General features: G+C 38.6%; 1 protein-coding gene across 3 annotated transcripts in view; it reads right to left on the bottom strand.

Moving 5' to 3' along the window:
• The window catches only part of LOC126248857 (exocyst complex component 1), a 296,832-nt gene that overhangs the window by 134,297 nt on the left and 148,512 nt on the right, over window positions 1–14,023 (bottom strand). For all 3 annotated transcript variants that reach the window (XM_049950289.1, XM_049950290.1, XM_049950288.1), the window contains one exon: window positions 488–645. In XM_049950289.1, coding sequence (XP_049806246.1) covers window positions 488–645 — 158 coding nt within the window. The remainder of the gene's footprint in view (window positions 1–487; window positions 646–14,023) is intronic.

Here is a 14,023-nt window from a genome sequence, read left to right as displayed (position 1 = left end):
AACTACCTGCAAAACTTTATCTGAGAAAGCATGACCAGGCAAGGAAACATTTACATTCAGATCAGGGGGAGGGGTGTTAGCAGTAAGATGGGGACTGGAGAAATGGAGAGGGGCAGCAAATGCAGGATAAACAGTGACTGCAGCTGCACATTGGCAACACCAGTTTTAGCCAACATTATAACCTCAAGAATACGATGGTCACAAGTACGACATCTTGTGGAACTAGCTATGAGGACACAAAGTTGTTCTGATAGTGACTACATAGCCACCAAACTGTATTAATACTATTTTCGATCTTAGATGGTGCCCGTCAATATTGTTATATGGTTTTGAACGTATCACCGAAAAACCATGGTAACAGTTGAACTTAACTGACCAGCAGTACAACAGAAAACTTAGAAGAAAACAAATTACACCTTCTTACAGTTTTAGTTGATAAAACATCTACATAAAACCATAAACAAGTTAGCTATAATAATTTACTTACACCATCCAGAACAGAGAGGTCTTTTGCTAACATATCTGTAAATGCTTCAGCATTACTGATTCCAAATTGGCACTGGGATATCAACACTTCCAAATCAGTTTCCTCACGATCTGTAAGTGCTAAATAGTCCTCTGCTTCCACTGGTTCTGCATAACCCCCTGGAAAAAAGGATGTGATTTTCAGCATCACAATTATGTTACTCAAAATCTCCATTCATGGTTTAAAACAGACCAAAACATTCATAAGCACAATGTAAGGAAAGGAAATTACCTTCACAATTCTACTACAGAAGTGTGTGTGTTGCGTCTTGGAGAAAAAGGTTTAAAAGAGCAAGACTGAAGTGGCACAGCTACGTACATAGAATGAGCGCACAAAGAGTCCCGAAGGTGATGCATTAAATGAAAGTAGAGAGCATAGGGCTGAGGGTAGACCAAGTGATAGGTAGCTGATGAGAGTGTAAGAGGCAGTGTGAAAGCAAAGAGACAACTGGAAAAATATGAACCCTCAGAAGATGACAGGTCAGAATAAAATGGGGAGACATTTGTTCCAGCCATAACTTGTTTGAGACTAAACTGTAAACATTATGAACAGCATCTTGCAAAAGAGCTATTTCATGGTTGCTGCAATCAATATTCATGTTCTGATTTGGTGTGACCAATACAAAAGCGGTATAAGATGACTGCCATTTTGCAAGGAGCCTGTAGTGGAGTTCGGCACTCTTTAGTACTCTTTTTGACCATTTGGAGTTTGTTAGTATGTGCAGTAGTTTGCCATTGTCTCATGCCCCCAAAATACACTGTCTGAGATGTGACTGAGCATTGTGCCTGGGTCTCTCACTTGTAATGTTTCCAATATGATTGCATTCTTGACATGTTTCTCAGCAAGTACATTGCCTGGTATACCCATGTGAGTTGGTGTTCAAAGGAAAGTCATGGTGATTCCTGTTCTATGGAGGTCATATAGCAGGTCGTGAATGTGAGAGACCAGCATATTTTGTGGGTAGCATTGGTCTACTGCTTGCAATCCGCTCATGGAGTCACCAGATACAAGGAATAACCGATTTGGGAGAGTTCCAATATGTCGGAGAGCTCAAAATATGGGTTCCATTTATGCAGTAAATGAGTTGCACATACAAAGGGTAAAAAAGAAATCTAATTTTTATATTTTGAACAAATGAAAACCTAATATTAAATTTGTTGTTTAATGATTTACACCATCCATCACTCATCCTTAGTGTAGCATAGAAAGGTATGAGAGAGAGAGAGAGAGAGAAAGAGAGAGAGAGAGAGGAGGGGGGGGGGGATGAGGAGATGAATAAAGAAACAGAAGAGTAGGCGGTGGACAGAGAGAGGGAAGAGGAGGAGATGGAATTAGAGGGGGAGAGGAGGATATGGAGAGAGGTGAAAGGAGCAGCTGGATAGAGGGAGGGTGGAGAGCAGGTAAACAGAGAAATGGGGGGAAGCAGGTGAACAGAGAGAGGGTGGAGGACCATTATTATTATTATTATTATTATTATTATTAGCAGCAGCAGCAGCAGTAGCAGTAGTATTAGTAATAAAGTTATGTAATTAATTTTTTGCTTGTTTGTAGGTACACGTCTGCAGTCATGGTGCACACTGAATTTCCCCTACCACTGTACTCTAGCTCAGGCATGTTCACGAAGCAGGTAGGTGAGAAAGAGCACTTGTTGTCTCTCACTGCATAAGAAGTGAGTGCTCTTGGTAAAACAAGGTGATCACATGTCACTGTGTAGCACACAGGAATTGCAAACAGTGAGCTGTCTTCAGGCGAATGATCACTGTTAAGCTCAGTGCTACCTTAGATGTAAGCATATACACTTACTTAAAGTTGAGAGCATGTCTTTTTAAACTGATGAAAAGTGGCATGATGCCCAGGTTAGGAACTTCAAAGCAAAGGTGAGGTCAATTTATAACAGATCAGAGCAAGAGCCTACATGTTTGTGTGGAACACAATGGTGCCCTCAGATGCTTAGTGTGCTTCAGAACTGACATAATGGAAAAATTCAATTTCCCATGACATTATAAAATGTTCAATATACAATTTATGGACTCTTAGAAGGTGAAGACCAATAAGTGGAGGTCAAAACTTAAAGTAAACACTGTTAAACAATGTGACTGAAATAAGAATTTGCCGTGTGGGAGTAGAGGAATAAACTTCTAAATAATTTTCCTCAACCATTTTTCTCAACATTTTCACTATATAAATGTGTTTTTGATTTCAGGACAAACACATAAAAAATGCATCTGCAATTTGAGCAAGTTACAATATGGCTTTTCAGACTGCCAGAGAGTTACACAGTTTCACTGAAGGAGAATTTCTGAAGACATGTTTTGTATCTGAAGATAAGCATATAGCTCTTGAGAGGGGATTTCAAGCAGTTGGTCTCTTGTTCAATCATTTCATGTAGAGTTCAAGAAATAGCTAATAAGGTTTCAGGTAAGGTAATAGTTCCTGCAGAAATTTTAGTGCATTTTCTTTGTTGCTGGATGAGTGATAAAATGTTTCTGATTATACTCAATTGGCAATTTACATTTGCAGTACAGATAATAGTCTCATCATCATCATCATCATCATCATCATCATCATCAGAAGAACTACTGAAGTTGTTCCGATGAAAGACATTACATCAGGGGCAGTGTGTGTGTGTGTGTGTGTGTGTGTGTGTGTGTGTGTGTGTGTGTGTGTGTGCAAGAGTGTTGACAATATGGATTTGCAATAGAAGAAACTTGCTGCTGATGGTGCTGCGGCTGCAGTTGGCTGAAACATCAGTTTCGTGACACTTTTGTGAGAGATGTTCAAACTGTTACCAGTTCCACATGAGGTTTCTGCAACACACTGCATTCTCCTCCAAGGTAATTTACATGCTAAGAAAGCAAACATGAGGAAAGTGACATGTGTCATGACTCACACAACAAATTTCATCTGCATCCATGGTCTTAGGTATTATCTGTGCAAAGCCTTTTCATAAGATCTGAAAGCAATTACAGTGACTTGCCATATCATAGAACAATACACTGGCTGAATTGAAGTAATGACTTTGAGACATTTTTTGATCTTTGAAATGAAATAGATACCACAAAAGTGGTAAGCCCGTTCTGAAATTGAAAAATAAACAGTGTATAGCAGATTTAGCCTTGCTCTGTGAAATTAAGACACCATACGAACATTGCAGGGTAAAAACATGCTAATTTCAGGGATATATTGATGTATTCAGGGGTTTAAGATGTATTCTCTTTGTGGTATAGACAGCTTATTTCTGCTTATCTGCTTATTTCTCCAAGTTGTCACAGTTAATTATGGAAGCAGAGTGAAATTGTGAACAGTATCAAATTGTATTCACTGATCTTCTTGGTGAATTTTAGATTCATTTCCAGGATTTTGAAAAGTTAAATGAACAGTTTAATGTCTTTCAACATCCATTTTCAGTTGATTCTGACAATGTGGAAACTGAGTTGCAGTCAGAACTTTTAGACCTACAGAGTGATAGGCAGTTGTGTCCTAAGTTTCATAACAAAATTAGTCTCATAGACTTTTTTTATAAGAAGTTTCTTTAACATAAATTTCTAGAACTTTACGAGCTTGCAGCTATGATTGTGTCAATGTTTGAATCTACACACTTGTGGAAGCAACTTTTTTTTCCACAATGAAGAGTACAAAATCTAGCTACGGAAGTTCACAGACAGACTTTGACATAAAAGCTTTTGCTTCAAATTTGCAGTGCTCAGAAAGTGGTATCAGATATTATTCTTTAGTGACAAGCAAAGTAACTGATATTCACTAACATTGTCTCTTCTTATGTTTAATCTTTGAATAAAATGTTAGCTAAATATAAGTTTATATTTAAATTTTGGCTGAAAATGACATTCACTGTACGGCTGCATCAGTCTTAAGATATACCATGTTTTGTACTCAACTATCTCATTAACTTCACTTTATTGGAATATTAAGAGAGATACAAGTTTCATTGCACTGTTGTTCTTCATTAATGCATTACACTTAGGAAATAAATTTGATACTGAACACAGTAATAAGTCACTGTAAAGTGACACATCTTCATAGAATGTGACATTAGTGACTGTAGAATTAAACTCATATATAACTTTTCTCTTGCACAACTAACTTGTCCTGATTTCCCCCTCCCCAATCTTCCACACCATGCCCCCCCTGTAAAGTGACACATCTTCATAGAATGTGACATTAGTGACTGTAGAATTAAACTCATATATAACTTTTCTCTTGCACAACTAACTTGTCCTGATTTCCCCCTCCCCAATCTTCCACACCATGCCCCCACCTTTAGTAACCTCAAGCCAGATAGCTGGTCACTGCATATGCATGAGAATGAGTCAGCTTGCATTACCACTGTCTTGTCTCCTCTATTGGTGGATTACCTTCAAAATTTGGAAGTCATAATTAAAACCTTATACATAAGATAGTTATCTTAAGACACTCATGTAAAAGGTAGCTACATATTTCACTGAGGAAGGGCACTATAATTATATAGTTGTAAAAATTACTTATTTCAAGCAGACTAAACTGTGTGCCGGACCAGGACTTGGAACTGAAACCTTCACTTTTTGCAGGGAAATGCTTGAAGAATGGTGCTATCAAGGTACAACTCATGACCTGCTCTAACAGCTTTACTTTCATCAGTGAGCCCTCTTCTACTTTCCAATGGTAGAGTATTTGCCCACAAAAGGCTTTGGTTCCTGGTTTTAAGTTCCAGTTTTAACCTGCCAGGAAGTTTCAAATCAGTAAACACTCTACTGCAGAGAGAAAATTCATTCCAACTTGTTCCACATGACAGCAAGTTGTCACAGTTATCAAGGTCACAGATATCTGAGTGGTTCAATGACTTATTAAATAATAGAACCCAGTGTGACAGACTGCTGTTCTCTGTGTACAGAAATGACTTGGTGGACAGGATGGGCAGCAATATGTGGTTGTTTGCTGATGATGCTGTGCTGTATGGTAAGGTGTCAAAGTTGAGTGACTGTAGGAAGATACAAGATGAATTAGACAAAATTTCCAGTTGGTGTGATGAATGGCAGTTAGCCCTTGTCCTGCTTGACACTGTCAACTTCTTTAAATATCTGGGTGTAATGTTGCAAAGTGATATGAGATGGAACAAGCACGAGAGAACTATGGCAGGGGAGGCGAATGGTCAACTTTGGTTCATTAGGAGAATTTTACGAACTAGTGGTTCACCTGTAAAGGAGGGTGCATATAGGACTCCGGTGCAACCTACTCTTCAGTTCTGTTCGAGTGTTTGGGATTTGTACCAACTCAGATTAAAGGAAGACATCGAAACAATCCAGAGGTGGGTTGCTAGATTTGTTACCAGTAAGTTTTAACAACACGTAAGTGTTATGGAGATGCTTTGGAAACTCAAATGGGAATCTCTACTGCGGAAACACTAATGAGAAAATTTGGAGAACTGGCATTTGATGCTGACTGCTGAACGATTCTACTGCCACCAACATACATTGCGCATAAGGACCACGAAGAAAAGATATGAAAAATTAAGGCTCATCCAGAGGCATATAGACAGTTGTTTCTCCCCTCACTCTATTTGCGAGTGGAACAGGAAATGAAATGACTTGTTGTAGTACAGGGTATCCTCCTCCATGCACTGTACAGTGGCTTGTGGAGTATCTATGCCGATGTAGATGTAGATTGGTGGAATAGGCAAATAACTAAACCAATCTCGCTATGCCGTTACAATAGGATGACCACATGACCTGTATTTTACGGGATTGTCCCTTATTTAGCTTAAGTGTCCCATTGTCCTGACAGAATACAAATGGGAGGTATATTGTCCCGTTTTTCATAAACTGCCCCATGGGTAGCAATAGCCTGTTTTGAAGTAATGTGTAGCATAAGCAAAGGGAGAACAAATGTGGTCTTACCCAAGAATAAAGAAAATACAATATTTGATTAAACCAAACTGAATGAGGTCTATCATTTCCAACTTCCTTACATCTCAAGATAACTACACTCCTGGAAATGGAAAAAAGAACACATTGACACCGGTGTGTCAGACCCACCATACTTGCTCTGGACACTGCGAGAGGGCTGTACAAGCAATGATCACATGCACGGCACAGCGGACACACCAGGAACCGCGGTGTTGGCCGTCGAATGGCGCTAGCTGCGCAGCATTTGTGCACCGCCGCCGTCAGTGTCAGCCAGTTTGCCGTGGCATACAGAGCTCCATCGCAGTCTTTAACACTGGTAGCATGCCTCGACAGCGTGGACGTGAACCGTATGTGCAGTTGACGGACTTTGAGCGAGGGCGTATAGTGGGCATGCGGGAGGCCGGGTGGACGTACCGCCGAATTGCTCAACACGTGGGGCGTGAGGTCTCCACAGTACATCGATGTTGTCGCCAGTGGTCGGCGGAAGGTGCACGTGCCTGTCGACCTGGGACCGGACCGCAGCGACGCATGGATGCACGCCAAGACCGTAGGATCCCACGCAGTGCCGTAGGGGACCGCACCGCCACTTCCCAGCAAATTAGGGACACTGTTGCTCCTGGGGTATCGGCGAGGACCATTCGCAACCGTCTCCATGAAGCTGGGCTACGGTCCCGCACACCGTTAGGCCGTCTTCCGCTCACGCCCCAACATCGTGCAGCCCGCCTCCAGTGGTGTCGCGACAGGCGTGAATGGAGGGACGAATGGAGACGTGTCGTCTTCAGCGATGAGAGTCGCTTCTGCCTTGGTGCCAATGATGGTCGTATGCGTGTTTGGTGCCGTGCAGGTGAGCGCCACAATCAGGACTGCATACGACCGAGGCACACAGGGCCAACACCCGGCATCATGGTGTGGGGAGCGATCTCCCACACTGGCCGTACACCACTGGTGATCGTCGAGGGGACACTGAATAGTGCACGGTACATCCAAACCGTCATCGAACCCATCGTTCTACCATTCCTAGACCGGCAAGGGAACTTGCTGTTCCAACAGGACAATGCACGTCCGCATGTATCCCGTGCCACCCAACGTGCTCTAGAAGGTGTAAGTCAACTACCCTGGCCAGCAAGATCTCCGGATCTGTCCCCCATTGAGCATGTTTGGGACTGGATGAAGCGTCGTCTCACGCGGTCTGCACGTCCAGCACGAACGCTGGTCCAACTGAGGCGCCAGGTGGAAATGGCATGGCAAGCCGTTCCACAGGACTACATCCAGCATCTCTACGATCGTCTCCATGGGAGAATAGCAGCCTGCATTGCTGCGAAAGGTGGATATACACTGTACTAGTGCCGACATTGTGCATGCTCTGTTGCCTGTGTCTATGTGCCTGTGGTTCTGTCAGTGTGATCATGTGATGTATCTGACCCCAGGAATGTGTCAATAAAGTTTCCCCTTCCTGGGACAATGAATTCACGGTGTTCTTATTTCAATTTCCAGGAGTGTACTACAAGAATTTGTAGCTCATTACTACATTTGTGGCAGTTCTACCTCGAAGTAATGCTGCAGCAGAAAGGGTGTTCTCGATCAAAAATACTTTATCAACTAAGGAAAAGAAGACTTTTGTGTGTAAACTGTTAAGAAATAATTATAACTAAGATTCATTTTGTGGATACTTCATATGTTGGTTTTTATAAAATTCCAATTGAAAATATCAGACTTCTACAAAAAAAGTTCAGAAACTACCCACGGTGAAACTTGCAGTCCAATTGAGAGTGAAAAATAAATAACCTATGTAAATAATAATCGTTTACTACCATAGTTAAAAACTTCGTTGGATGAAAGTGATATACTGTGATAGAAGATATTTTTGTGCATCTTTTAGTATGAATTTTAACAAAATGGTATAATGAGCTATGCAACTGTAGCATAAAGCAACAAATCTACTAGACATAGTACGCCTATTAATAAGTTTCTAAAAAATGTCCATTCATTTCAACTTCTAATTTTGTCCCATATTTTATTACACCATACAAGCATCCTTTTGTCCATAGGCAATTAACATATAAAACATGAATGAATATCAAATGATTTGCGAACACTACCAACAACAGACACCTTCATTCAACACTGATGTTTTGCAGGCCATATCACACGATGGGATCTGTTTAAAAGCTCTAAGCCAATTGAGTAAAGATTTGTCACAAATGAGGTAGATGTCAAATATTCAATAAAACCTCACCTCAGTGGGGAGAAAAAAAGGAAAAGAAAACTGTTATTCTTGTTTAAACATAGTACAAAGCTTCTAGTATTGTAATAAGTGACATAACATACCGAAGATCAGTGAGCAGAATGTACATAAGGAGAATAAATTCCACTATCGAGGAACATTGCAAAATGTTAGGAGCTGTATTTATAGATCCTAATAAATTCTTAATCTATAAATGTCTGGCGAATTATGGTTTACATCTTAACAGACTGGGCTCTAAAACATTTAGCAAAATGTTCCCTGATACTTGTCAATCATAAGAAATAAGGGAAACTAATAAATGTTAAAGAACCTAAATGACTTCCAGTCAACAGTAAACTGCTGTATTTATTTGAGTACAGGACGATTCTGAATATAAGACAACCCTTTTTTTTAAAAAAAAAAAAAAAAAAAAAAGAGGCTCCTAGAGGAAAATTTATTTTTTCACATATTCTGACTAATAAAAATTGCAGACTTTTACTGATGTAAGGCATTTGCCTAAAAAGTACCTGTTCTAAATTTATGCCATTTATTGGTTGTCTTCATCTTGATAATAAGTGGGGAAATAAAAACAAGCAGAAAGTAATAGTTTACATTAATTTTTATCTCCACTACTGCTTTACCTTTTGCTTAGCCTGTTTCCTGTGGCACCACTATTTTTAATTATCATTATCATCACCTTAACAGGGCAACTGTGAAACTTATATCTTTTTTGTCACCAATATTTGGTTATGTCTTCAAAATATGTTGAGTCTTTTAATACACAGTGAGTGGATTTCACTTCTATAGTGATGTGAGAATGTTGCAATGTCTTTTGCTACAAAAACATACCATCTGCCTACTGCTCTCTCATTGGCTTTGTAGAAACAGCAGCTGACACACCCCCTATAATTTGTGTCATACCTCACAGTGAGCATCGACAACATTGCTGAACATAATGCTCCAGTCCAGACTTTTTGCATCTGCAGAAATGTATGCTATTTTAAGTATTTGTCCAACTTCAAAGTCAGTTCAGTTTCAAGTAGATATGAATGCAAGCAAAGTGCTGTTTAAACATGGTAGATGTTCATAAAAAGCTGAAGAACACAGTATAGATTCCTGTAGTTGGTAGCAAGACAAAATCTGCTGTCCGCTCACCACTCCCATCCCCACCTCATATAGTTCTAAGCGAAGTTGATGTCACTGTTCCCCATCCAAGCCTTCTGTAGTGCTGTGCCTGAGCAACAGTGAAACATGGATGGCAATATCTTCTACAGTGACGGTCATACGTAACAGCAGCAACTAATGCATTAATAAAATATTGCAATCATGATTCAGTCCAATTCTAGAATTTCCACTCATCCCGCAAACTAGTGCTGTTTATTGGTACTATCCTCGCAATGGGTGTTTTCTCTATATTTTATTCTTGTGATAACAACTGCAGTCAGTTTAATGTGATTTGTGTCATTTGTTAGACATTTAATTCTGGATTCTTTTTCCTCGTTTCATATGAATGCCACCATTTGTTCTAAAGCTGATTAAAAGTACGTCATTTTCTCCAGTATTCTAATAGATGAACAGCTACCAAATTTTCATTTCCAGTGCACTTCATAAGTCATTTGTTTCTCATAACCAAATAAAATACTGACTTGGGTTCAGAATCAATTAATGGTTTTTGAAGAACAAGATTTTCCCCTTTGAATGTTACCTTTACTTAAAATGCAGCATAATTTATGTATATAGTATCCATACATGTATGAGAACTTCTATTGAAAACCTATTCAAACACAACAAAAGTTTGAGTTGATAGAATATAATGCTCTTTCCTCCTGTGTTTCACAAAACTATCAATTTTTTAAGCAGAGCATTAGAATGTTGTAGCTAGTTTATAGTTTCTCATGTACCTATCCGTTGCACTAGTGCCACAAGTCAAATGCCACATGACCAATGGAGCAAGATCGATACTTATTCATTCAGATTTAGATTACTATGAAAGAAGTGACTTTAACTGTTTAAATGAAGAATATATTTTTGAGGGTTGTTATGTCCAACTAATAAGCCTTAATGTTGTTACAATGTCAATTTATAGAATCCCAGGAAAAGTAATAACTGAGCATTTCCTACATAAATTTCAGTTCTTGCTATGACACCTTAGTATAGTGAAAAAGAAGGGGGAAAAAAGTAGTTGCTTTTGATTTCAACATCAATGTGCTTAGTGCAAACAGTGAAGAATAAAAATTCATTGACTTAATAGAAAAATTACCATTTCAAATTAAATTCTTCAGAATCAACAAGAGAAAGTGCCCAGTCTCCTTCATAAATTGACAATAATTCAACAAATTATGGATTTGAAGATGTACATAAATTTTGTTTGGATTTAGGAGTTTCTGATCATTCAGGATTATTCACTGGGCTGAGATCAGGTAAGGAAATTATGCGTAAAAAAGGCTACATAAAAAGGCACTTTTATCAGGAAAACATGATTTCATTTCATGACTAGCTGAATAAGACAGAATGGGACTTAGACGGAATTGACAGAATTATTTGAAGCAATGCAAATTTTGAAGCATTCTTAAGTAAGCTTTTAAATGTTTTCAATGAAACTTTTCCACCTAAAACTTGTTTTAAGAAAGAGGCAAAACAATCAAAATGGATCACTAAACAATATCTAGTGCTAAGAAAGAGTCAGCTACACAATGAACTATAATATAATAAAAATACTGACTTTGTTGAATATGTCAGATGATACCAAATTACATTTAAGAAAGTTGACAAGGCAGCAAAGCAAATAGCAAATAATAGTTTAAATCTAAGACCTGAGAATAAATCAAAGGCAGTGTGGTCAGTTGTGAAATCTGAATTAGGTATTAAGCACTCTAGTCATGAAATATGTAAAATCAAGTATGAAGATGAGGTTACTGAAAATCCAGCTCAAATTTCATAACGCTCCAATGAATTCTGAATTAATGTAGCAAAGTCAGATGTCAATGTTGCAGATTATGACAATGAAGTATGTCCCTTCGGACTAGATAAAATGTCTGAATGCCTCACACAATTTAAAAGTGTCAGCAATAGAAGCAGGAAATATTATATTAATACTGAAAAACAAATGTTCTTTAGGTTGGGATGAGATGCCCACAAAAGTTCTCAAATTTGTGTGTAAAATAATAGGGCACCCACTGTGTATAATAATTAACCAATGTTTTGAACATGGATGTTTCCCAGAGTTGCTGAAGTATGCAGAAGTAAAATCCCTGTTCAAAAAAGAGCCAAGAGAGAATTTAGGAAATTACTGTTCCATATTACTTTTTCCAGTCTTATCAAAAGTATTTGAAAAAGCCAATGCCATCCAGATTCAAAATTTTACTGAATATTATGAGATTACTTTGAAAAATCAATTTGGCTTCCAATGTGAAAAACAACTATAGATGAAATTAACAAGTTCGTAGTCAAGACTGGCACAACATTAGACAAAATAAATAAATAAATAAATAAATAAAGTTGCAGGGATCTTTTGTAACCTCACACAAGTTTTGACTCAGTAAATCGTGCACTTCTTATCCATAAACGTATGGAATTAGGGGTAGTGTTCTACATTGGCTTACTTCATACCTGTGCAGTCAGAAACAAAGAGTGGTTGTCTCTACAAATGCAGAAAATTATTCTTCCAAATGGAAGATAGCAACACAAGGTATCTCTCAAGATTCTATCCTATGACTTATTTTGTTTCCGTTCTACATTAATGACCTATCAATCAATATAAACAACCTATCAGTTTTATTTGTGGATGACACATCTGTATTAATTGAGGAGTGTAAGTCAGAGACTATCCCTGTCTCCATCATCTACACAATAGATCATTTAGAAACATGGTTTCATCTCAGCTGATTAACCCTGAATGTCCAAAAACCCTAGTGATCCAGTTCATAACAAAACAATCAACATCCCAGGAAATTAAAATAAACCACAAAAATCAAAATCTACAAGAAGTGGATTTTCCGAAATTTTTAAGCTTAAGCATACACATAAATTCAAACTGGAACAAACATAAGGAATATCTAGTAAATGAAGTATATAGTTTTGCACTGGCAATGCAAATACTGGCAAATGCCACTGACATAGGCACAAGGAAAATTGCATACCTCAGCTATTTCCAGTCAGTTATAAGAAACAGTATTTTTGGGGAAATTTGGGATCGACAGGAAGTGCAAAATGGCTAAGCAGGGATGGCTAGAGGACAAATGTAAGGATGTAGAGGCTTATTTCACTAGGTGCAAGATAGATACTGCTTACAGGAAAATTAAAGAGACCTTTGGAGAAAAGAGAACCACTTGCATGAATATCAAGAGCTCAGATGGAAACCCAGTTCTAAGCAAAGAAGGGAAAGCATAAAGGTGGAATGAGTATATAGAGGGTCTATACAGGGGCGATGTTCTTGAGGACAATATTATGGAAATGGAAGAGGATGTAGATGAAGATGAAATGGGAGATATGATACTGCGTGAAGAGTTTGACAGAGCACTGAAAGACCCAAGTCTAAACAAGGCCACGGGAGTAGACAAAATTCCATTAGAACTACTGACAGCCTTGGGAGAGCCAGTCCTCACAAAACTCTACCATCTGGTGAGCAAGATGTATGAGACAGGCGAAATTCCCTCAGACTTCAAGAAGAATATAATAATTTCAATCCCAAAGAAAGCAGGTGTTGACAGATGTGAAAATTACCAACTATCAGTTTAATATGTCACAGCTGCAAAATACTAACGCAAATTATTTACAGACGAATGGAAAAACTGATAGAAGCCGACTTTGGGGAAGATCAGTTTGTATTCTGTAGAAATGTTGGAACACGTGATGCAATACTGACCCTACGACTTATCTTAGAAGAAAGATTAAGGAAAGGCAAACCTACTTTTCTAGCATTTGTAGACTTAGAGAAAGCTTTTGACAATGTTGACTGGAATACTCTCTTTCAAATTCTAAAGGTGGCAGGGGTCAAAAACAGGGAGCAAAAGGCTATTTACAATTTGTACAGAAACCAGATGGCAGTTATAAGAGTAGAGGGGTATGAAAGTGAAGCAGTGGTTGGGAACGGAGTTAGACAGGGTTGTAGCCTCTCCCCAATGCTATTCAATCTGTATATTGAGCAAGCAGTAAAGGAAACAAAAGAAAAGTTCGGGGTAGGTAGTAAAATCCATGGAAAAGAAATAAAAACTTTGAGGTTCGCCGATGACATTGTAATTCTGTCAGAGACAGCAAAGGACTTGGAAGAGCAGTTGAACGGAATGGACAGTGTCTTGAAAGGAGGGTATGAGATGAACATCAACAACAGCAAAACGAGGATAATGGAATGTAGTCAAATTAAGGCGGGTGATG

Source organism: Schistocerca nitens, chromosome 3 (genome assembly GCF_023898315.1).
Source record: "Schistocerca nitens isolate TAMUIC-IGC-003100 chromosome 3, iqSchNite1.1, whole genome shotgun sequence".
Classification (NCBI taxonomy): Eukaryota; Metazoa; Arthropoda; class Insecta; order Orthoptera; family Acrididae; genus Schistocerca; species Schistocerca nitens.
Note: the sequence above shows the minus strand (reverse complement) of the source record. Positions and strands in the feature narration are given on the sequence as shown.